The sequence below is a fragment of the Moschus berezovskii genome, chromosome 1 (genome assembly GCF_049115385.1).
Source record: "Moschus berezovskii isolate FMDL1 chromosome 1, NW_MosBer_1.0, whole genome shotgun sequence".
In the NCBI taxonomy this organism is placed as follows: domain Eukaryota; kingdom Metazoa; phylum Chordata; class Mammalia; order Artiodactyla; family Moschidae; genus Moschus; species Moschus berezovskii.
Window position 1 is genome coordinate 62880318 of NC_142460.1, and position 26087 is coordinate 62906404.

A 26087-nucleotide genomic window follows, 5' to 3' on the forward strand; every position below is an offset into this window, starting at 1 on the left:
CGTCTTCCTCAGAAACCAAGGATGAGTTAGGATATTAGAACGTAAGCCACATATTCCCCTTGCCTGGCCCTGTACTAAACCTTTCTCTGTTCCAAACTCCTAAACAAACTTTTTGGTTTGTTTGGTCTCCCTAGGCATCAGGGACACAAACTTGAGTTCAGCAGTACAAGTGATCTTCATTCTCATTTTATTTTGATCTCTTTGTCTTCCTCATCATTCCTAATGTTATATCACATGAACTAAGAATTTCACATACATTTAGATCACCTGGTGAATATTTATAAAATACCTTTTATCAGAGCCCATTCATAATCTACTGAATCAATTTCTTCAGTTATACTTCAGAATCAATATTTTGCACAAAACTCCCCCAGACAATTCTGATGTGTAATCTGGCTTAGGAATCATTGCACAATAGCTACAGCTTCCTAATTATTGCTTATGACGCAAGTTTCTTCTCCCTGCACCCTATTTTCTATAGCCAAATATTTAACTTGAAAAAATAAGTGATGTTCTCCCTCCTTGTCGAATAAGTTTTAAATTCTTGCCGAATGCTTACAGAATGAAGTTCAAGATCTTCACACGGCATTTCATTCATTTTATAAACTGGTCCCTTCTAATATTGTTATTATGTTCTTATATCCATGTTATACACAAAGAATTTCTTGACCTTACTCTATCAGTCAATTCTGTTGCTTAGTCGTGTCCGACTCTTTGCGACCCCATGGACTGCAGCACACCAGGCTCCCTGTCCATCACCAACACCCAGAGCTTGCTCAAACTCATGTCCATTGAGGCAGTGATGCCATCTGACTATCTCATCCTCTGCTGTCCCCTTCTCATTCTGCCTTCAATCTTTCCCAGCAGCAGGGTCTTTTCCAATGAATCAGTTCTTTGCATCAGGTGGCCTAAGTATTGAAGCTTCAGCTTCAATGTCAGTCTTTCCAATGAATATTCAGGACTGATTTCCTTTAGGATTGACTGGTTAGATCTCCTTGCAGTCCAAGGGACTCAAGAGTCTCCTTCAACACCACAGTTCAAAAGCATCAATTTCTCAGTGCTCCGCTTTCTCGATAGTCCAACTCTCACATCCATACTTGACTACTGGAAAAACCATAGCCTTGACTAGACGGACTTTTGTTGACAAAGTAATGTCTCTGCTTTTTAATATATTATCTAGGTTGGACATAACTTTCCTTCCAAGGAGTAAACATCTTTTAATTTCATGGCTGCAGTCACCCTCTGCGGTGATTTTGGAGTCCCCCAAAATAAAGTCTGTCACTGTTTCCACTGTTTCCCCATTTATTTTCCATGAACGATGGGACCAGATGTCATGATCTTAGTTTTCTGAATGTTGAGCTTTAAGCCAACTTTTTCACTCTCCTCTTTCACGTTCATCAAGAGGCTTTTTAGTTTCTCCTCTTTTTTTGCCATAAGGGTGGTGTCATCTGCATATCCGAGGTTATTTAGCATCCCCTAAGTTTGCTCATGATGAATGTGAAAGAGGAGAGTGAAAAAGTTGGCTTAAAGCTCAACATGCAGAAAACTAAGATCATGGCATCTGGTCCCATCACTTCATGGGAAATAGATGGGCAAACAGTGGAAACAGTGTCAGACTTTATTTTTGGGGGCTCCAAAATCACTGCAGATGGTGATTGCAGCCATGAGATTAAAAGACGTTTACTCCTTGGAAGGAAAGTTATGTCCAACCTAGACAATATATTAAAAAGCAGAGACATTACTTTGTCAACAAAAGTCCGTCTAGTCAAGGCTATTGTTTTTCCAGTAGTCAAGTATGGATGTGAGAGTTGGACTATCGAGAAAGCTGAGCACTGAGAAATTGATGCTTTTGAACTGTGGTGTTGAAGGAGACTCTTGAGAGTCCCTTGGACTGCAAGGAGATCAAACCTGTCCATTCTAAAGGAGCCCAGTCCTGGGTATTCACTGGAAGGACTGATGTTAAAGCTGAAACTCCAATACTTTGGCCACCTCATGAGAAGAGTTGACTCATTGGAAAAGCCTCTGATGCTGGGAGGGATTGGGGGCAGGAGAAGGGGATGACAGAGGATGAGATGGCTGGATGGCATCACTGACTCGATGGACATGAATTTGAGTGAACTCCGGGAGTTGGTGATGGACAGGGAGGCCTGGTATGCTGTGATTCATGGGGTTGTAAAGAGTCGGACACGACTGAGAGACTGGACTGAACTGAACTGAAGTTCGCTCATCTTCAGAATTTCTTTCTTCTCTTCTAAATCTTCTCATTTCTGTGCAAAGTTTTAAATGACATAATGTTTTTCTGTGTTCTAAATCTGCTCACTTCTGAAAAAAAGATTAAATGATGCAATTACATTATTCTAATAAAACTTTTCCACTACTAATTTTCATGTATCATAGTAAAAGTAAAATAAAAAATGTTCAGGTTAGTATATGCTTTTATTTCAATTACACTCAGCAGATTCACTTTTACAAATAAATGATGTCCTTTCTCCATTTACTACATTGCATTTCAGAGGCCATCTATTAAGGATATGGAAACAAAAAATGCAACAGAGCTGACAGAGTTCATTCTTACAGGACTTACATGTCAACCAGAGTGGCAAATTCCCCTGTTTCTGCTGTTTTTTACGATATATCTCATCACCATCATGGGAAACACTGGTTTGATTGCACTCATCTACAATGACCCTCAACTTCATATCCCAATGTACTTTTTTCTTGGGAATTTGGCCTTTGTGGATACTTGGTTGTCATCCACAGTGACCCCTAAGATGCTAGTCAACTTCCTAGGCAAGAGTAAGATGATATCTCTCTCTGAATGCATAGTACAATTCTTTTCCTTTGCAAACAGTATAACCACAGAATGTTTTTTGCTGGCAACAATGGCATACGATCGCTATGTAGCCATATGCAAACCATTACTTTATCCAGTGATTATGACCAATAGACTATGCATGCAGCTGCTAGTCTCATCATTTGTAGGTGGCCTTCTTCATGCCTTAATTCATACAGGTTTTTTATTCAGGTTAACCTTTTGTAATACTAACGTAATACTTCATTTTTACTGTGATGTCATGCCACTGATTAAAATTTCTTGTACTGATCCTTCTGTTAATGTCCTGATGATATTTATTTTCTCTGGCTCAATACAGGTGTTCACCATTCTGATAGTTCTTATCTCATATACACTTATTCTCTTTACAATATTAAAAAGGAAATCTTTGCAAGGCATAAGGAAGGCCTTCTCCACCTGTGGGGCCCACCTCCTGTCTGTCTCCTTATACTATGGGCCTCTGCTTTTCATGTATGTGCGCCCTGGATCTACACGAGCAAATGATCAAGATATGATGGACTCTTTATTTTACACTGTCATAATTCCTTTTTTGAATCCAATTATTTACAGCCTGAGAAATAAGAAAGTCAAAAATTCCCTGACAAAAACGTTAAAGAGAGATGGTTGGATCTCATAGTATTATAAGTACTCCTTTCATTTAAATATTAACAAAATTATATAGTTTAGATGTTGCTTTGTGACAGTGTTCAGCTTTTCTGGATGTATAAGTGTTCTATTATTTTAGTCACTTAAGACATTAGTAACTAATAAATGCCATGTAATAGATTCATATTCTTATCAAAAACATATAAAAATTTTATCCTCTTATAGAATACTAAAATAAAGCAAAAAACCCCAAATATTTTCTATGCCTGTATGTTCTTTGATGTGGTTTTAAAATACATTAAATATTAAAACTGACCAGTTCCTCTGAAGGAGACTTGTTTATGATGTCTTTGACACTTATTTGTCAATCACATTTAACTCCAAAGTGGAGGCAGATTGGTATTTGAATGAAGAGAGGCAAACCCTAGGAATTCTGCTGGCCATCAAAAGGTCTTACATTCCACTTTATTTGGTGTATGGTAAATTTCACTTCTCATGGGAATCAACTATCTTATCACAGAAAGAAATGGGAAAGCAATGAGAAAAAAAATGGGGGAATCTAAGATAATGAAGACAAAGAGCTACACTATGAGAGATATTTTTATCTTAGTGTGCTCCAGTTCAGTTCAGTTCAGTTCAGTTGCTTAGTTGTGTCCGGTTCTTTGTGACCCCATGAATCACAGCACGCCAGGCCTCCCTGTCCATCACCAACTCCCAGAGTTCATTCAAACTCATGTCCATCGAGTCAGTGATGCCATCCAGCCATTTCATCCTCTGTTGTCCCCTTCTCCTCCTGCCCCCAATCCCTTCCAGCATCAGGGTCTTTTCCAGTGAGTTAGCTCTTCACATCGGAGAATCCCAGGGATGGGGGAGCCTGGCGGGCTGCCGTCTACTGGGTCGCACAGAGTCGGACACTACTGAAGCGATTTAGCAGCATCAGCTCTTCACATCAGGTGGCCAAAGTATTGGAGTTTCAGCTTTAGCATCAGTCCTTCCAATGAACACCCAGGACTGATCTTTAAGATGGACAGGTTGGATGTCTTTGCAGTCCAAGGGACTCTCAAGAGTCTTTTCCAACACCAGAGTTCAAAAGCATCAATTCTTCAGCGATCAGCTTTCTTCACAGTCCGACTCTCAGAGAGGCAAAAGGCAAGTTATCTCTCACTATCTATGATGATTTGTAAAGAACTTTCTAGCTGTGTATGTATTTGTAGGCCAATCTGGAAAACTTTTCTAAGAAAGTTAATGATAAACTGAAGGTTTAGGATGGATAAGAATGAAGCAGGGCAAAGGCTAATAGAGTTTTGCCAAGAGAACGCACTGGTCATAGCAAACACCCTCTTCCAACAACAAAAGAGAAGACTCTATACATGGACACTAATGCTCAACACCAAAATCAGATTGATTATATTCTTTGCAGCCAAAGATGGAGAAGCTCTATACAGTTAGCAAAAACAAGACCAGGAGCTGACTGTGGCTCAGATCATGAACTCCTTAAGCCAAATTCAGACTTAAATTGAAAAGAGTAGGGAAAAACACTAGACCATTAAGATATGACTTAAATCAAATCCCTTATGATTATACAGTGTAAGTGAGAAATAGATTTAAGGGACTAGATCTGGTAGATAGAGTGCCTGATGAACTCTGGATTGAGGTTCGTGACACTGTATAGGAGACAGGGCAAAAGACCATCCCCATGTAAAAGAAATGCAAAAAAGCAAAATGGCTGTCTGAGGAGGCCTTACAAATAGCTGTGAAAAGAAGAGAAGTGAAAAGCAAAGGAGAAAAGGAAAAATATAAGCATCTGAATGCAGAGTTACAAAGAATAGCAAGGAGAGATAAGAAAGCCTTCCTCAGTGATCAATGCAAAGAAATAGAGGAAAACAACAGAATGGGAAAAACAAGAGATCTCTTCAAGAAAATTAGAGATTCCAAGGGAACATTTCATGCAAAGATCAGCTCAATAAAGGACAGAAATGGTATGGACCTAACAGAAGCAGAAGATATTAAGAAGAGGTGGCAAGAATACACAGAAGAACTGTACAAAAAAGATCTTCACGACCAAGATAGTCACGATAATTTGATCACTGACTTAGAGCCAGACATCTTGGAATGTGAAGTCAAGTGGGCCTTAGAAAGCATCACTACGAACAAAGCTAGTGGAGGTGATGGAATTCCAGTTGAGCTATTTCAAATCTTGAAAGATGATCCTGTGAAAGTGCTGCACTCAATATGCCAGCAATTTGGAAAACTCAGCAGTGGCCACAGGACTAGAAAAGGTCAGTCTTCATTCCAATCCCAAAGAAAGGCAATGCCAAAGAATGCTCAAACTACCGCACAATTGCACTCCTCACACGCTAGTAAAGTCATGCTCAAAATTCTCCAAGCCAGGCTTCAGCAATATGTGAACCGTGAACTTCCAGATGTTCAAGCAGGTTTTAGAAAAGGCAGAGGCGCCAGAGATCAAATTGACAACATCTGCTGGATCATGGAGAAAGCAAGAGAGTTCCAGAAAAATATCTATTTCTGCTTCATTGACTATGCCAAAGCCTTTGACTGTGTGGATCACAATAAACGGTGGAAAATTCTGAAAGAGATGGGAATCCCAGACCACCTGACCTGCCTCTTGAGAAACCTGTATGCAGGTCAGGAAGCAACAGTCAGAACTGGACATGGAACAACAGACTGGTTCCACATAGGAAAAGGAGTACGTCAAGGTTGTATATTGTCAACCTGCTTTTTTAACTTATATGCAGAGTACATCATGAGGAACGCTGGGCTGGAAGAAGCTCAAGCTGGAGTCAAGTTTGCCAGGAGAAATATCAATAACCTCAGATATGCAGATGACACCACCCTTATGGCAGAAAGTGAAGAGGAATTCAAAAGCCTCTTGATGAAAGTGAAAGAGGAGAGTGAAAAATTGGCTTGAAGTTCAACATTCAGAAAACAAAGATCATGGCATCTGGTCCCATCACTTCATGGGAAATAGATGGGAAAACAGTGGAAACAGTGTCAGACTTTATTTTTTTGGGCTCCAAGATCACTGCGGATGCTGATTGCAGCCATGAGATTAAAGGACGCTTACTCCTTTGAAGGAAAGTTATGACCAACCTAGATAGTATATTAAAAAGCAGAGACATTACTTTGCCAACCAAGGTCCGTCTAGTCAAGGCAATGGTTTTTCCCGTGGTCATGTATGGATGTGAGAGTTGGACTGTAGAATTGATGCTTTTGAACTGTGGTACTGGAGAAGACTCTTGAGAGTCCCTTGGACTGCAAGGAGATCCAACCAGTCCATTTAAAGGAGATCAATCCTGGGTGTTCATTGGAAGGACTGATGCTAAAGCTGAAACTGCAATACTTTGGCCACCTCATGCGACGAGTTGACTCACTGGAAAAGACTCTGATGCTGGAAAGGTTTAGGGGTGGGAGGAGACGGGGACGACAGAGAATGAAATGGCTGGATGGCATCACCGACTCGATGGACATGAGTTTGGGTAAACTCAGGAAGTTGGTGATGGACAGGGAGGCCTGACGTGTTGTGATTCATGGGGTCTCAAAGTGACAGACACGACTGAAAACTGAACTGACTGACTGAGATCAGGTCAGCTTAATCCATAAAATGAATCATTACAAGCCTACTCATTGTCAACTTGGTATCCATACACAATTCCTTAAGCTGGACTTAGACTTTAAATGAATACAATAACACCCCTGGGCCAATTTGGCAGAGTCGGAAGACTATGAGCTTACATCCTCTCAAAGGCACATCACCATTACAATTATTTACAGAACAACTATTGATGAGAAAGACCATAATCAATCAGAATAGATCTTCCAAAACTGAAGATATAAAGAAAGAACCTCAATGAGATCGATGGGAGGTAAGTCAAGTTGCAGTATAGTTAAGACATATACCCATGGTGAGTGATCCAATACTGGGAGAATAATTGCAATTGAAGAGGTTTTCTGAAAGGAGTGAGGGGCAAGTCCCCCATCAGGCTCCTTACCTTGGGAGTCCTGCACCAGAAAGATGAGTTCCCAAAACATTCATCTTTGAAGGCCACTGGGACTCACTTCTGGATGATCCAGAGGACTGTGGGATATGGAGACTTTACTCCTAAATACCACCCCCCAAAAAATGTCATAGAGGCCTGTCCACCAGAGGGCTTAGGACATGGCCCCACATATCAGCATGCAGACATTAAACCTCAGAACCCCAGGCTCCTGCAGCCAGAGACCCCAGGCACTAGCTCTACTCATCAGTGAGAAAACATCAGCCCTAGGACACCCCAGCCTGGGCCCAGGTCCTGCCAACAAGCAGACTAAGAATTAATATTGGTAAACTGACAATACTATCCAAGTCAATCTATATATTCAAGGTACTCTTGATCAAAATGCTAATGACATTTTTCATAGAACTGGAACAAGTAATGTAAAAATTGTATGGAAAAACAAAAGACCTTTACTAACCAAAACAATCTTAAGAAGAAAAACAACCTGGAGGTATCACACTCCCTGACTCCATTCTATGTAACAAAGCTATAGTAATCAAAATAGTATGGTACTGGCACAAAACAGACAGATAAAGCAACTGAATAGAGTAGAAAGCCCAACAATAAGCCATGTAGTTATGGTCAAGTAATCTACCACAAAGGAGGCAAGAACATAAAATGAGAAAAAGACAGTCTTTTCAATAAGTTTTGCTCACAAAACTGATAGCTACATACAAAAGAATGAAATTAGAATATTTCTGCACATCATATACAAAAATAAACTCAAAATGGGAAATAGACATCTAAGTGGAAAATTAGAAAGCATAAAATTCCTAGAAGAAAATATAGGCAGAACATTCTTGGTCCTAAATCAGAGTAATATTTTTTGTCTCCTAAGGCAAAGGAAGCAAAAGCAAAAATAAACAAATGGGGTCTAGTTAAACTTAAATGCCTTTAAAAAACAAAGGAAAACATTAACAAAATAAAAAGGCAAACTAAAGAATAGTAGAGAATATTTGCAAACAATATGGCAAATAAATGGTTAATATATGAAATATACAAACAGATCATAAACTCAACAACTAACAGTCAAATAGCATTATTAAAAAAATATACAAAGGACCTGAATTGACATTTTTCCAAAGAAGGCATACAAATAGCCAACAGGCACATGAAAAGATGCTCAACCTAATCATCAGAGAAATGAAAATCAAAAGCATAATGAAATATCACCACATACCTCTTAGACTGACTACTATCAATGAGACAGCAAAAAACAAATGCTGGTGAGAATGTGAAGAAAAGGAAACCCTTTTATACTGCTGATGGGAGTGTAATTTGGTGAAGTGACTGTGGAAAATAGTATACAGGGTCCTTAAAAAACTAAAAATAGACTACTATATTAACCAGGAAATCCACTTCTAGGTATATATCTTAGGAAAATGAAAACACTAATTTGAAAGGTAATATGCACCCCAATATAGTCACAGCAGCATTATTTACAATAAAAAAGATACAAACGCAATCTGAGTACATCAACAGATGAATAGATAAAGAGGATAAAGTATGTGTGTGTGTGTATATATATACTGCCTGCAGTGCAAGAGACCTACGTTTAGTCCCTGGGTTGGGAAGATTCCCTGGAGAAGGAAATGGCAACCCGCTCCAATATTCTTGCCTGGAGAATCCCATGGACAGAGAAGCCTGGTAGGCCACCATCTATGGGGTCGCAAAGAGCTGGACACGACTGAGCAACTAACACATGCACATAAATAAATGTACAAAACGGAATACTACTTAGTCAAGAAAAATAATTATTTTTTTTCATTTGCAATGACAGTGAAATAAATCAGCTAGAGAAAGACAAATACCATATGTGTGTATGGAATATAAAAATAAAAAAAGGAATAAATATAACAAAACATAAATAGACTTACAGATATAGAGAACAAATTAGTGTTTACTGGTGGGGATAGGAAAAAAAGGAAGTGAAAGACAAGGTTGGGAACAAGAGGTACAAATTGATATGCATAAAATAAGTTCACTATAATGATACATTGTATAGCATAGGCAATATAACCAGAGTTTTATAATCACTCTCAGTTCAGTTCAGTTCAGTTGCTCAGTCCTGTCTGACTCTTTGCAACCCCATGAATCATAGCATGCCAGGCCTCCCTGTCCATCACCAACTCCCGGAGTTCACTCAAACTCATGTCCATCGAGTCAGTGATGCCATCCAGCCATCTCATTCTCTGTCGTCCTCTTCTCCTCCTGCCCCCAATCTCCCAGCATCAGACTCTTCCAGTGAGTCAACTCGTTGCATAGGTGGCCAAAGTATTGCAGTTTCAGCTTTAGCATCAGACCTTCCAATGAACACCCAGGATTGATCTCCTTTAGAATGGACTGATTGGATCTCCTCGCAGTACAAGGGACTCTCAACAGTCTTCTCCAGTACCACAGTTCAAAAGCATCAATTCTTCAGCGACCAGCTTTCTTCACAGTTCAACTCTCACATCCATACAGGACCACGGGAAAAACCATTGCCTTGACTAGACGGACCTTGGTTGGCAAAGTAATGTCTCTGCTTTTTAATATGCTATCTAGGTTGGTTATAACTTTCCTTCCAAGGAGTAAACGTCTTTTAATTTCATGGCTGCAAGCAACATCCGCAGTGATTTTGGAACCCCAAAAAATAAAGTCTGACACTGCTTCCACTGTTTCCCCATCTATTTGCCATGAAGTGATGGGACCAGATGCCATGATCTTTGTTTTCTGAATGTTGAACTTCAAGCCAACATTTTCACTCTCCTCTTTCACTTTCATCAAGAGGCTTTTGAATTCCTCTTCACTTTCTGCCATAAGGGTAGTGTCATCTGCATATCTGCGGTTATTGATATTTCTCCCAGCAATCTTGATTCCAGCTTGTGCTTCTTCCAGCCCAGCATTCCTCATGATATACTCTGCATATAGGTTAAAAAAGCAGGTTGACAATATACAACCTTGATGTACTCCTTTTCCTATTTGGAACCAGTCTGTTGTTCCGTGTCCATTTCTAACTGTTGCTTCCTGACCTGCATACAGGTTTCTCAAGAGGCAGGTCAGGAGGTCTGGGAATCCCATCTCTTTCAGAATGTTCCACAGTTTATTGTGATCCACACAGTCAAAGGCTTTGGCATAGTCAATGAAGCAGAGATAGATGTTTTTCTGGAACTCTCTTGCTTTCTCCATGATCCAGCGGATGTTGTCAATTTGATCTCTGGTGCCTCTGCCTTTTCTACAACCTGCTTGAACATCTGGAAGTTCATGGTTCACATACTGCTGAAACCTGGCTTGGAGAATTTTGAGCATGACTTTACTAGCGTGTGAGATGAGTGCAATTGTGCGGTAGTTTGAGCATTCTTTGGCATTGACTTTTTTGGGATTGGAATGAAGACTGACCTTTTCCAGTCCTGTGGCCACTGCTGAGTTTTCCAAATTTGCTGGCATATTGAGTGCAGCACTTTCACAGCATCATTTTTCAGGATTTGAAATAGCTCAATTGGAATTCCATCACTAGCTTTGTTCGTAGTGATCTTCTCTGAGGTCCACTTGACTTCACATTCCAAGATGTCTGGCTCTAGGTGAATGATCTCACCATCGTGATTATCTTCATCGTGAAGATCTTTTTTGTACAGTTCTTCTGTGTATTCTTGCCACCTCTTCTTAATATCTTCTGCTTCTTTTAGGTCCATACCATTTCTGTCCTTTAATATCTCTAATTTTCTTGGAAAGATCTCTTGTTTTTCCTATTCTGTTGTTTTCCTCTATTTCTTTGCATTGATCGCTGAAAAGGCTTTCTTATCTCTCCTTGCTATTCTTTGGAACTCTGCATTCAGATGCTTATATCTTTCCTTAAATGGAGCATAATCTATAAGAATTTTGAGTAACCATGTTGTATACCTGAAACTAATATGTGAAAGTGAAAGTCACTCAGTTCAGTTCAGTTCAGTTGCTCAGTCCTGTCCGACTCTTTGCAACCCCATGAATCATAGCATGCCAGGCCCCCCTGTCCATCACCAACTCCCGGAGTTTACTCCAACTCATGTCCATCGAGTCAGTGATACCATCCAACTATCACATCCTCTGTCATCCCCTTCTCCTCCTGCCTTCAATCTTTCCCAGCATCAGGGTCTTTTCCAATGAGTCAGTTCTTTGCATCAGGTGGCCAAAATATTGGATTTTAAGCGTTAGCATCAGTCCTTCCAATAAACACCCAGGACTGATCTCTTTAGAATGGACTGGTTGGATCTCCTTGCAGTCCAAGGGATTCTCAAGAGTCTTCTCCAACACCACAGTTCAAAAGCATCAGTTCTTGGGCTCTCAGCTTTCTTAATAGTCCAACTCTCACATCCATACATGACCACTGGAAAAACCATAGCCTTGACTAGGCGGACCTTTGTAGGCAAAGTAATGTCTCTGCTTTTTAATAGCTCAGTCATGTCCAACTCTTTGCAACCCTATGGACTATATAATCCACAGAATTCTCCAAGCCATAATACTGGAGTGGGTAGCCATTCCTTTCTCCAAGGGATCTTCCCAACCCAGGGATTGAAACTAATATATTTTATATCATCATGTGTGTGCATGCTAGGTTGGTTCAGTCATGTCTGACTCTGTGAGACCTTATGAACCGTAGCCCGCTAGGTTCCTCTGTCCATGGGATTCTCTAGGCAAGAATACTTGAATTGGTTGCCATTTCCTCTCCTGGGGATCTTCCTGAACCAGGAATTGAACCTGGGTCTTTTATGTCTCCTGCATTGGCAGGTGGGTTCTTTACCACTAGCACCATCTGGGAAGCCCATATCATCATTAATCTGGCCATTTCTCCTTCCAGGAAACAAAGCAGGTAGACTGCTCAACGTTTTGCCCATTGGGAGGATATTCCATCACCACTGTCCTACAGGGATGTCATGGAGAGTATCAGTAGTACTGTAGCTGTCCACCTGCAGATGGTGTCTTTATGTGGTACAGAATGATTGCTAAATCAGCTCCAGGTAATCTCTTCCTCTTTCCATGGATTATAGAGACCAACCCACGAGGCCATAGTGCAGGCTGGGCTAGAGAAGTCATTGCAGCAGGTATGGTGATCATGTTTCTTCAAGAAACATACTGGTGCCCTGAGGGCTTGCTCAGGCCAGAGTGGGTACATTTCTCTTCCATTTGACAAAATTATGCCAGTGTACTGATTGGAATGGGTGAATTTAACTCAGATGACCATTATATCTACTACTGTGGGGAGGAATCCCTTAGAAGAAATGGAGTAGCCATCATGGTCAACAAAAGAGTCTGAAATGCAGTACTTGGATGCAATCTTAAAAATGACAGAATGATTTCTGTTCATTTCCAAGGCAAACCATTCAATATTACAGTAATTCAAGTCTATGCCCAAAGCAGTAATGCTGAAGAAGCTGAGGTGGAACGGTTTTATGAAGACCTACAACACCTTTTAGAACTAACACCCAAAAAAGATGTCCTTTGCATTATAGGGGACTGGAATGCAAAAGTAGGAAGTCAAGAAACACCTGGAGTAACAGGCAAATTTGGCCTTGGAGCACGAAATGAAGCAGGGCAAAGGCTAATAGAATTTTGCCAAGAGAACACACTGAACATAGCCAACACCCTCTTCCAACAACACAAGAGAAGACATCACCAGATGGTCAACACCGAAATCAGATTGATTATATTCTTTACAGCCAAAGATGGAGAAGCTCTATACAGTTAGGAAAAACAAGACCAGGAGCTGACTGTGGCTCAGATCATGAACTCCTTATTGCGAAATTCAGACTTAAATTGAAGAAAGTAGGGAAAACCACTAGACCATTCAGATATGACCTCAATCAAATCCCTTATGATTATACAGTGGAAGTAAGAAATAGATTTAAGGGTCTAGATGTGATAGATAGAGTGCCTGATGAACTCTGGATGGAGGTTCATGATATTCTACAGGAGACAGGGACCAAGACCATCCCCATGGAAAAGAAAAGCAAAAAAAAAAAAAAAAATGGCTGTCTGAGAAAGCCTTACAAATAGCTGTGAATAGAAGAGAAGCGAAAAGCAAAAGAGAAAAGGAAAGATATAAGCATCTGAATACAGAGTTCCAAAGAATAGCAAGGAGAGATAAGAAAGCCTTTTCAGCGATCGATGCAAAGAAATAGAGGAAAACAACAGAATAGGAAAAACAAGAGATCTTTTCAAGAAAATTAGAGATATCAAGGGAATATTTCATGCAAAGATGGGCTTGATAAAGGACAGAAATTGTATGGACCTAACAGAAGCAGAAGATATTAAGAAGAGGTGGCAAGAATACACAGAAGAACTGTACAAAAAAGATCTTCATGACCAAGATAATCACGATGGTGAGATCATTTACCTGGAGCCAGACATCTTGGAATGTGAAGTCAAGTGGGCCTCAGAGAGGATCACTACGAACAAAGCTAGTGGAGGTGATGGAATTCCAATTGAGCTATTTCAAATCCTGAAAAATGATGCTGTGAAAGTGCTGCACTCAATATGCCAGCAAATTTGGAAAACTCAGCAGTGGCCACAGGACTGGAAAAGGTCAGTCTTCATTCCAATCCCAAAAAAGTCAATGCCAAAGAATGCTCAAACTACCGCACAATTGCACTCATCTCACACGCTAGTAAAGTCATGCTCAAAATTCTCCAAGCCAGGTTTCAGCAGTATGTGAACCATGAACTTCCAGATGTTCAAGCAGGTTGTAGAAAAGGCAGAGGCACCAGAGATCAAATTGACAACATCCGCTGGATCATGGAGAAAGCAAGAGAGTTCCAGAAAAACATCTATCTCTGCTTCATTGACTATGCCATAGCCTTTGACTGTGTGGATCACAATAAACGGTGGAACATTCTGAAAGAGATGGGAATACCAGACCACCTGACCTGCCTCTTGAGAAACCTGTATGTAGGTCAGGAAGCAACAGTTAGAAATGGACATGAAACAACAGACTGGTTCCAAATAGGAAAAGGAGTATGTCAAGGTTGTATATTGTCAACCTGCTTATTTAACTTATATGCAGAGTACATCATGAGGAACGCTAGGCTGGAAGAAGCACAAGCTGGCATCAAGATTGCTGGGAGAAATATCAATAATCTCAGATATGCAGATGACACCACCCTTATGGCAGAAAGTGAAGAGGAATTCAAAGGCCTCTTGATGAAAGTGAAAGAGGAGAGTGAATATGTTGGCTTGAAGTTCAACATTCAGAAAACAAAGATCATGGCATCTGGTCCCATCACTTCATTGGAAATAGATGAGGAAACAGTGGAAACAGTGTCAGACTTTATTTTTTTGGGCTCCAAAATCACTGCAGATGCTGATTGCAGCCATGAAATTAAAAGACGTTTACTCCTTGGAAGGAAAGTTATGACCAACCTAGATAGCATATTAAAAAGCAGAGACATGACTTTGCCAACTAAGGTCTGTCTAGTCAAGGCTCTGGTTTTTCCCGTGGTCATGTATGGATGTGAGAGTTGGACTGTGAAGAAAGCTGATCACCAAAGAATTGATGCTTTTGAACTGTGGTGCTGGAGAAGACTATCGAGAGTCCCTTGGACTGCAAGGAGATCCAACCAGTCCATTCTAAAGCAGATCAATCCTGGGTGTTCTTTGGAAGGACTGATGCTGAAGCTGAAACTGCAATACTTTGGCCACCTCATGCGTCGAGTTGACTCACTGGAAAAGAGTCTCATGCTAGGAAGAATTGGGGGTGGGAGGAGACGGGGATGACAGAGAATGAGATGGCTGGATGGCATCACCGACTCGATGGACATGAGTTTGAATGAACTCTGGGAGTTGGCGATGAACAGGAAGGCCTGGCGTGCTGTGATTCATGGGGTCACAAAGATTCGGACATGACTGAGCGACTGAACTGAACTGAACTGCCAATTTTATCGCTTGGTGTGTCATATAACACTAAGTTTATGAAAATTTGCTCTGGTCTTATGGAAAACTACATTTTAACCAACATTTTAAATATTTAAGCATTCAGCCTCTAAAAATGCCTAGACACAGGCCAACAGCTATTTGTCACAAGGAGAGTAGTTATTTGCAGTGGATGCAGGCCTTTGCTCCAAAACCAATGGTCTTCTCTACTTTTTACCTATGTGTGTGTTAGTCACTCAGTCACATCCAGTTTTTTGCAATCCCATGGACTGTAGACTGCCAGGTTCCTCTGTCCATGGAATTCTCCAGGCAAGAATACTGGAATGGAGAGCCATTCCCTTCTCCAGGGGATCTTCTTGACCCAGGGATCGAACCTGGTTCTCCTCCACTGCAGGCAGATTCTTTACCATCTGAGCTACCAGGGATGCCCAAGAGGCCTGCCAAAGACCCCCAACTGCATCCTTGTCTGCCTCTGCTCCAAGCACCATAGTTTTTATGAGATCATGTGGTTCAATTGGCTGAGCAGTTTGCACAGCAGCCTGGACCTTTTGTAAACGTTCTTCTATTCTGAGCCACACTCAAAGTTAGCAGCTTTGGCTGGAATGGGCTGGACTAACACATCCAAATGACGATGGTGTTATTTCTAAAATCCACAGGGTTCCACTAGGTGTTGTGCCTTTTTTATTTTTCTTTTGTAGGAGGTGCCAGATGCAACAACTATTCCTTCACCTATTAAAATGACTAAAATTGAAAAGACTATTCATACTAAGAATAGCAATGCAGACCTTTGTACTCGTTCACAGACAACAAAATGAGTTAAAAGGTAATTATACAAAACTGATGGAGAAGTAAATGGGAACCCACTCCAGTATTCTTGCCTGGAAAATCCCATGGGCAGAGGAGCCTGGCGGACTACAGTTCATGGGGTCGCAAAGAGTCAGATATGACTGTGTGACTGAACACATACACAACTGAAGGGGGCAGTAAATTGTTGCGTTTTTGAATTATGCTGAAGCTGCTAATGCACTGCTTACTCCATCCTTTGCTGAGTTTTCATACTGACTTATTTGGTCTATGGTGGTTTTTTTTTCATGCCTTTTTCTGCTTTCACTAGCACATTTCTAAGAACACCGGATAACCGATTAATGAGTCTAGCAAAGTCTACCCTTTGCTTTTTTTTCTTAGCTACTAAGTTGGTCCCAAGTGGAGGTTAAACATTTTTCTATTTTTCAGGTATCAAAACTAAATATTACCATTTTCATATTACATTACTTTGACATAAATAATGTCATTATATTTATAAATAAATGTTCAATGCAACTTCTCTGTTAATAGTTAAAGCAAATCTGAACATGTAACCCTCATGTTCAAAATCCCTCAATAGTTTCCCTTTCAGTTGAGATAAAGAACAAAGTCCGACCCAGACTCCAGATCTTCTGTGATCCACCATGTGCTAGCCTCCCAAAGAAGCTCCTCTTTTCTTCTCTCTATGCATTACAGCTCCATTTGCAAATTTTTTCTTTCTATAATGGTCTAGCTCCCTGAAAAGCTAGACCTGCAAGTGAAGGAAGACCTTGAGGAGTGCAAATGTTCAAAGGTATAACCTTGTTAGAAATGAAGACACTCAGGACCCAGTTCTAACCTATTGAAGCAGAATGTGCATTTTAAGAAACTCACCAGGAGATTCACAGGACCTGAAGTCTGAGGAGCACTGATCTAGGCTACTTCCCATGTATTCTTTCTTTCATTTTTCCTTTGCGCCTCTCCATGACCTATGCCTAGGAAGATTTCTCATCAAACTTCATTGCAAAGTGGAAAGTTAGAAATAGGCATGGAATATGAGCTACAGTCTTCATGAGAAGGAGTTGGCTCATAAAGGGACTTTAAAACTTTGGCTTCATGAAAACCAAATGTGATTAGTTAAATCAGACCATACTGACCAAAGCACACAGAGTATCAAAATTCATAGATATTGGAGTTTGTATAAACATGTTAGAAATGGCATCTGTGACGTAAGGAGTACAATTCCAATTTTAAAAAAATCTGGAACTGTCAACACTGATTTGATTTTTATTTCAGAGTCTGTAATGCCCTGTGGTATTGCCTGGATTCCCCATAAATGTCCATGTCCATAACACCCAGTGGAAAAGCTTAGGACTGTTATAAAGAGAATCCTTGTGTGCTATCCTGGGAATTTGGGTTTTTCACTTTCTCCTCTGGCAAAAGCGCACATTTATGCAATTGGTTGATGTTGTTCAAAACAAATTCATATAAACAACATTTTCCTGAGCTTGGAAAATGAAGATTTCAAAATGAATGTGTGCAAAATGATGCTGCCTATGTAGAGTCACTGCAGTGTTCTTTTACTATTTTCTACTTCAGAAAGTGAAACACTGAAAGGATCTCCACAGTTTCTTAAGAGATATTGGTAAGAGTGAATGATTTCTATAATACTCATTATTTTTTATAAAAAGTTAAATACTATTAAATTTATAACAATTTTGATTTCATTCATAAGCCAATTCAAGCCAATGCATAGCCAACTGAAAATGAAAAATGAACAGTGAATAATCTGTAACTTTTATTATTGTGAGTAAAATCTGGGTGAGCAAAATAGCTCTAAGACTACATTGCATTCCTTAATGATAGATAATTATTTAGTTAGAATAGTTACAACGATTCTGTAGGATAAGTTTTGGTGAAGAAGAATGTCAAAAAAATTGAAAGTGAGTTTGGGGATTTAAGTCATAATGTTTCCTGTATAAGAAATCTTTCTGAAAATTGTGTTCAAAACACTCATTTTATTTTGTTGCTGTTGTTGTTCAGTCACTCAGTCATATCCAACTCTTGGCGATGCCATGGACTGCAGCACTCCAGGCTACCCTGTCTTCCACTATCTTCTGGAGTTTGCTCAAATTCAAGTCCATTAAGTTGGTGATGCAATCTAACCATCTCATCTTTTGCCACCCCTTTGTCATTTTGCCTTCAGTCTTTCCCAGCATCAGGGTCTTTTCCAGTGAGTTGGCTCTTCGTATCAGGTGGCCAAAGCATTGGAGTTTCAGCTTCAGCATCAGTCCTTCCAATGAATATTCATTTAATTAACCACATTAACAAATTAAATTTTAAATTAATTTGCTTAAACTGTAACCTTTCTATCCTTTCACCAACTTCTGACAGTAATTTCATTGAAAAAAATATATATATCTGGAAGAATTCAGAAAATATTTCCCAGCACTCTTTTCTGCCTTATGACTTAATAATCACCCACACATTGAATTGAAAATTTGATTTTCATTAGTTATTGGGGACTGCATGGAACAAAACCTATTCCAAATATACTTTTAACAGATTCAAATTTTTGGATTGGTTATTTATGTTGCCTGTATCAAGTTCCAGTACTTGGTTCAATTTTTTTCTGCTATCAAATGGGTAGAAAAACAGAATCTGTCAGGTAAATCCAGCAGGATTTCTAGGGAAAGTCAGCCGTAATCATCATAATAATAGAGACATTGTGCAGTGGTAGACTATTTAACAACAATACAAATTTATAAAGTAAACTTAAAATGAAAGTCTCTGTTCCATATACAGATTCCATAGGGAATAAATGGGGTTCTGAATAAAAGAAAAAGGATTTAGAGTACTGATAACTTTTAACAAAAATTTAAGACAAATATTTAAGCCACACCTCTAGCCTTTCCTTATTTCATCTAAGCTTTTCTCTGATGCTTCCTCATTCCCTCTTCAATGCTTTGTCTGTCCTACACTTATCCATCTATATCCCTTCTCCTCTTCCTGCTTCTTGTTTCCTTTTCATCTCTCCCTCCAAACTTCCCATTCTATTCCTTTATCCTCTTTCTTCTCAATGCCTGCCCCTCTTTCTTTTGAAAATTTAATGACATTGTTTCTCAAGACAAAAAATAATTTGCATCTCTCTCCACATCTCAGATACTCTCCTTCATTCTCCTCACTGCTGTGACACTTGCTTCCCTTTCATCACTCATTATTATCTGACATCTGTTCTGTCACAAATGAAAACTCATCTCACTAAAGCCATTACAAATCTCTTAAATCCTACTCAGTGATTTCGGTTCACTCTTTTTGTTACCAAATAAATTGTACTTTCCTTTGTCTTTTTTGTGCTTTCCACTCTTTAGGTTCATAAAACTACCTTTCTAATTCCCTCCTGCTTCTCTAGTCACTGTTCAGTAGCCTTTTCTGGTCTTTTCTTTTCCCTCCTTGTGTGAGCCAGTGTTCCTGGTTGCAACATGAAATGAGTTAATTCAATGGAAATTGGCTCTAATAAGTAAGTGCTAGGGAACTTACATAAATCCACCAGACAAATGGGCAGGAACACACAAAAAAAGTTAAGCAGTTAACCGCCAAAATCATATAGCAACTCTAGCTCAGTGAGACCTGTTGCCATTGCTGCTGAATTTGAATGCTACGGCTCACAATGAAAATGCCATTGTTGTGGGTGCAGGATGCATTTTGGCGACATGATATTGCAACTTCATTGACTTGGAAAATCTCTTTTCTCAACATTTGACCTCTTTCTCCCCTCTTCATATCCAAATTCAGTGTAGATGAGTTTGGGTGGCTAATGGTAGATCTGGTCCCCTCACTCTACTTTCAGGGAGTAGAGAAGGTCAGTTTTTAGAATTTTGACTTCTAGACTGAATGCTAATTTGTGTCTAACACCAAGAGTCATATAGCAGAAAAGAGAATCAAATATTATTAATTAATACATGATGGGTATCTATTTTAATTTAACATAGCACCTCCACATGTATTTTCTTTTACGTTATCCACACTGTCCACTGTCTTCTGGATATGCTTTCAGCCACCTCAATGTCTCCTAAGTCATTATTTTAAACTCTTATAGATTATTATTGCTAAATTTATGTCACTTTAATATAAAGAAGAAGTTTCTTGCAAAAACTGGCCTCTGCATCTGAATTTTCCTTAATTTTCCATGATCACCTAGTAAGACATCAAGTGACTTTCACCTTTACTAACCCACTCTTCCAGCTTCCCTGATAGCTCAGTTGGTAAAGAATCTGCCTGCAATGCAGGAGACCCTGGTTTGATTCCTGGGTCAGGAAGATCCATGGAGAATTGGGCTTCCCTTGTGGCTCAGCTTGTAAAGAATCTGCTGCAATGCAGGAGACCCTGGTTTGATTCCTGGATTGGGAAGATCCCTCTGGAGAAGGGAAAGGCTACCCACTGCAGTATTCTGGCCTGGAGAATTCCATGGACCGTTTAATCCATGGGTTAGCAAACAGTCAGACATGACTGAGCAACTTTCACTAACCCACTCTTCATATCTCATGTGTCACCAAGTCCCAGTAACTCTACATTGTGATTTATTTTGATCTGTTTTTTTTGACTTCTCAAAACTCCCATTGTCATATCACATATGAACTAAAAACTTCAGATACATTTAAATCACTTGGGGAGCATTTATAAAATGCATATTATTAGATGCCGTTTATGACGTGCATGGCATTAAATTCATTTATTAAACCAGGCCCTTGTAACATTTTTACTTCTGATGCTGCATCCATGAATAAAACACAGGATTTCTCTACCTTAGCAGTTTTCCCATAAATTTGCTCATGTTCAGAATGTCTTGCTTCTGTTCTACATCTGTTCGTTCCCATATACATTTTGAGATACAGTAGGCAGTTGGTCAAAAAGTTTGGGTTTTTCCATAGGACCATACTGAAAAACTGAACAAAATTTTTGGCCAACATAATAGTTGGTTTTTTCCAGCACAATAATTTCCCCCAAATACTTTTCATGTATTTCAGTAAGAGTAAATAAAATGAAGGACACTCTAGTGTATGTTTTTATTTCTATTATCTTCCTGAAATTTTCTTTTTAAATGACTGGTGACTGTCCTTTTTCCATCTACTGCACTGTATTTCAGAGGCCATATATTAAGGATATGGAAACAAAAAATGCAACAGAGCTGACAGAGTTTATTCTCACAGGACTTACATATGAACGAGTATGGCAAGTCCCCCTGTTCCTGCTGTTCTTGATGATATACCTCATCACTACCATGGGAAACCTTGGTCTGATTTGTCTCATCTGGAATGACCCTCACCTTCAAATCCCCATGTACTTATTCCTTGGGAATTTGGCCTTAGTGGATATTTGGTTATCCTCCACAGTGACTCCCAAGATGCTGGTCAACATTGTCACCCAGAATAAGAGGATATCTCTCTCTGAATGCATGGTGCAATTTTTTTCATTAGCAGTCAGTGCAACTACGGAATGTTTTCTGCTTTCAGTGATGTCATATGATCGTTATCTAGCCATATGCAACCCACTACTGTATCCAGCGATTATGACTCATAGACTATGCATGGGAATGTTAGTCTCATCATTTGTTGGTGGCCTTTTTCATGCCTTAATTCATACAGGCTTTTTATTCAGATTAACCTTCTGTAATGACAACATAATACATCATTTTTATTGTGACATCATGCCATTGTTTAAAATTTCTTGCACTGACCCTTCGATTAATGTTCTGATGATATTTATTTTCTCTGGTTCAATACAGGTGTTCACCATTCTTATTGTTCTTATCTCTTATACACTAGTTCTCTTCACAATTTTAAAAAAGAAGTCTGCACAAGGCATAAGGAAGGCCTTCTCCACCTGTGGGGCCCACCTCATGTCTGTCTCTTTATACTATGGCCCTCTTCTTTTTATGTATGTGCGCCCTGTATCCACACAAGCAGATGATCAGGATATGATAGACTCTCTGTTTTACACTGTCATAATTCCTTTCCTAAATCCCATTATCTACAGCCTGAGAAATAAAAAAGTCATATATTCACTGCTAAAAATATTAAAAAGAAACATTTAAATTTAATACTAATATGTGTTCTCTTATATGAAAACAACATAAAATTATGTAGATTAAATGTTTGAGTTTAACGTTCAAAGTTTTTTGCATTCATAACTGTTATTTTAATGACTTAAGATTTTAGTACCTAATAAATGATTTAAAATATTTGTATATATTATTTAAACACACAGGAAATTTTAATCAAGTATTCATATCATACTAAAATAAGCAGAAATGAAAATATTTTACATGCTTGTATATCTTCATTGTGGTTTTATAAGCCCATTTACTAAACATATATTAAGCACTAAAATTGTGCTGTACCTCTGAAAAGAACTCAAATATGAGGCCTTTGATCATAATCAGCCATATAGCCTGGAGACTCATATTACATACAACTCCACATAGTAAGATGTTGTGTTTGAGTGAACAGAGGCAGATCCCAGGAATGCTGCTGACCATCAAAAGATCTTCTATTCTACTTTATTTAGGACATGGTGAGCTCACTTCTTGAGTATTCAACTCTTATTTGACACAGAAGAATAAATACAATGAGAAAGCAATGAAAAAAACATGAGAAAGGATGCAAGGATTTTGACCTGACCTTCACCGTTGAAGAATTCTCGTAACTCAGTCTGCTTCTATGAGGACCAAAATGGAGTGAGTTGCCTCTCACTGTCCATATGATTTCTAAGGCCCCTTTCTAGCTATGCTTGTTGTTGGGTAGTCTGAAAAGCTTCACTGTGTCAGAAAGCTAACAGTTTAGATTGTGGACCTAATTTGAAATGGGCGTGGGGAAGAAACAAGTGGCAGAATAGGAAGGAAATGGTCTCAATCTTTGAAATCCGCCAACTGGCACAGAGGAAAAGAATCTGCCTGCCAATGCAGGAGGCACAAGACATGTGGGTTCTATCCCTGTGTTGGGGAGATCCCCTAGAGGAGTAAATAACAAACCCCTCCAGTATTCCTACCTGGAAAACTCCTGAACAGAGGAACCAGGTGGAACAGTCCACAGGGTCGCGAAGAGTCAGACAAAAATGAGCACACGAACACACAAGTGCAAACTACTGTAGGGACTGAATGTCAGTTTCCTCCCAAATCCATATGTTGAAGAACTAACCCCTTAATATGGTGGTATTACAGTAGACTCTTTGGCAGGTAATTAGTCTTAGATGAGGTCATAAGATCATGAGGCTCAGATCATGAACTCCTTTTTTCAACATTCAGACTAAAATTGAGAAAAGTAGGGAAAACCACTAGACCATTCAGATATGACCTAAATCAAATCTCTTATGATTATACAGTGGAAGTGAGAAACAGATTCAAGGGATTAGATTTGATAGAGTGCCTGAAAAAATATGGGCGAACATTCATGACATGAATGCAGTTATAGAGACCATCCCCAAGAAAAAGAAATGCAAAAAAGTAAAATGGTTGTTTGAGGAGGCCTTACAAATAGCTGAGAAAAGAAGAGAAGTTAAAGGCAAAGGAGAAAAGGAAAGATATACCCATTTGATTGCAGAGTTACAAAGAATAGCAAGGAGAGATAAGAAAGCCTTCCTCATCAATCAATAAAAAGAAATAGAGGAAAACAATAGAAGGGGGAAGACTAGAGATCTAGTCAATAAAATTAGAGTTAGCAAGGGAAAATTTCATGCAAAGATGGGCTCAATAAAGGACAGAAGTGGTATGGACCTAATAGAAGCAGAAGGTATTAAGAAGAGGTGGCAAGAACACACAGGAGAACTATACTAAAAAGATCTTCATGACCCAGATAACCATGATGGTGTGATCATTCATCTAGAGCAGACATCCTGGAAATCAAGTGGGCCTTAGGAAGCATCACTACAAACAAAGCTAGTGCAGGTGATGGAATTCCAGTTAAGCTACTTCAATCCTAAATGATGATGCTGTTACAGTGCTGCACTCAATATGCCAGCAAATTTGGGAAACTCAGCAGTGGCCATAGGACTGGAAAAGGTTACTTTTCATTCCAGTCCCAAAGAGGGGCAATGTCAAAAAATGTTCAGACTATCGTACAATTGCACTCATCTCACACTCTAGGAAAGTAATGTTCAAAATTCTCCAAGCTGGGCTTCAACAGTACATAAACCATGAACTTCCAGATGTTCAAGCTGGATTTAGAAAAAGCAGAGGAATAAGAGATCAAATTACCAACATCTGTTGGATCATAGAAAAAGCAAGAGAATTCCAGAAAAACATCTACTGCTTCTTTGACTATGCTGAAGCATTTGACTGTATATGGGTTACAACAAACTGTGGAAAATTCTCAAAAAGATGGGAATACCAGACCACTTTACCTGCCTCCTGAGAAAGCTGCATGCAGGTCAAGAAGCAACAGTTAGAACTGGACATGGAACAACAGACTGGTTCCAAATAGGGAAAGGAGTATGTCAAGGCCGTATATTGTCACCCTGCTCATTTAACTTCTATGCAGAGTACATCATGAGAAATGCTGGGCTGGAAGAAGCACAAGCTGGAATCAAGATTGCTGGAAGAAATAGCAATAACCTCAAATATGCAGATGACACCACCCTTATGGCAGAAAGTGAAGAGGAACTCAAAAGCCTCTTGATGAAAGTGAAAGAGAAGAGTGAAAAAGCTGGCTTAAAACTCAATATTCAGATACCTAAGATCATGACATCTGTTCCCATCACTTCATGGTAAATAGATGGGAAAACAGTGGAAACAGTGACAGAGTTTATTTTTGGGGGCTCCAAAATCACTGCAGATGGTGAGTGCAGCCACGAAATTAAAAGATCCTTGCTCCCTGGAAGAAAAGCTATGTCAAACCTAGATAGCATATTAAAAAGCAGAGATATTACTTTGCCAACAAAGGTCCATCTAGTGAAACTATGGTTTTCCATTAGTCATGTGTGAATGTGACAGTTAGACTCTAAAGAAAGTTGAGTGCCAAAGAACTGATGTTTTGAACTGTGGTGTTGGGGAAGATTCTTGAGAGTCCCTTGAACTGCAAGGAGATCCAACCTGTCAATCCTAAAGGAAATCAATCTTGAATATTCATTGGTAGGACTGATGCTGAAGCTGAAACTCCAATACTTTGGCCACCTGATACGAAGAACTGACTTATTGGAAAAGGCCCTGATGCTGGGAAAGATTCAAAGCAGGAGGAGAAGGGGATGACAGAGGATGACATGGTTTGATGGCATCACCAACTCGATGGACAAGAGTTTGAGCAAGCTCTGGGATTTGGTGTTGTACAGGGAAACCTGGTTCAATTCATGGGGTTGCGAAGAGTGGGACAGGACTGAGTGACTGAACTGACTAACTGAGGTCATAAGGGTAAGGCTTTTCATGATGGGATTAGTCCCCTTATAAGAAGAGAGAGAGACAAGAGAGCTAGCTTTCTCTACAGGGGTACTCAGCTAGGAAAGGCCATATGAGAAGGCAGCTGTTTGCCAGCCGGAAAGCAAGTTCTCACCAGTTCACTGTTTGCTGGACTTTTGGACTCAGACTTCCCAACCTCCAGAATGTAAAAAATAAATGTCTGTGTTATAAGGCCAAAAATCTATGATATTTGATTGTAGCAGTGTGAGTTAAACAAACCCAGTATTTTGAGACAATCAGTGGAAAAAAATTTTACAATATTAAGATATTTAAAGAACAAAAAGAATTTCTATACATCCACTAGTTCCTACTTAAATAGCACTGTAAAAGGTAGTCTGCAAGCTTCACCCTTGTGTGTCATTTGTATTCCAGACCTACTCTTCCTTACTGTCTTTGTAGTTGCCATCTATTACCTCAAGCAGCACAGTAACTCTTTCGTTCGTTTGATAACACAGAGGAATGCAGATGCAAAAGTAGTGAGTGG

General features: G+C 39.5%; 2 protein-coding genes across 3 annotated transcripts; both read left to right on the top strand.

Moving 5' to 3' along the window:
* Window positions 1-630: 630 nt before the first annotated feature.
* LOC148778733 (olfactory receptor 5H2-like) lies at window positions 631-3470 on the top strand. The gene is made up of 2 exons (XM_088831018.1): window positions 631-649; window positions 2503-3470. Exons 1-2 carry the CDS (start codon window positions 631-633, stop codon window positions 3468-3470), a joined length of 987 nt encoding a protein of 328 aa, XP_088687144.1.
* A 12769-nt stretch (window positions 3471-16239) lies between these two features.
* Window positions 16240-22252, top strand: LOC129550427 (olfactory receptor 5H8-like). 2 transcript variants are annotated; one of them, XM_088838746.1, is made up of 3 exons: window positions 16240-16324; window positions 16580-16608; window positions 21320-22252. In XM_088838746.1, exons 1-3 carry the CDS (start codon window positions 16297-16299, stop codon window positions 22250-22252), a joined length of 990 nt encoding a protein of 329 aa, XP_088694872.1. In that variant the 5' UTR covers window positions 16240-16296. The 2 variants fall into 2 exon arrangements, with proteins under 2 accessions (XP_088694872.1, XP_055274059.1); XM_055418084.2 differs by lacking the exons at window positions 16240-16324; window positions 16580-16608 and having other exon boundaries at window positions 21302-22252.
* The last annotated feature ends 3835 nt before the right edge of the window (window positions 22253-26087 follow it).

Excerpts from the sequence above, each read along its gene's own strand:
- LOC129550427 (XM_088838746.1), top strand. The coding sequence starts at position 16,297 with ATGGGGTCGCAAAGAGTCAGATATGACT. Across the intron at positions 16,325-16,579 it reads GCAAAGAGTCAGATATGACT|TGGAGGTTAAACATTTTTCT; the intron begins GTGTGACTGAAC and ends GTTGGTCCCAAG. Across the intron at positions 16,609-21,319 it reads AACATTTTTCTATTTTTCAG|GATATGGAAACAAAAAATGC; the intron begins GTATCAAAACTA and ends CCATATATTAAG.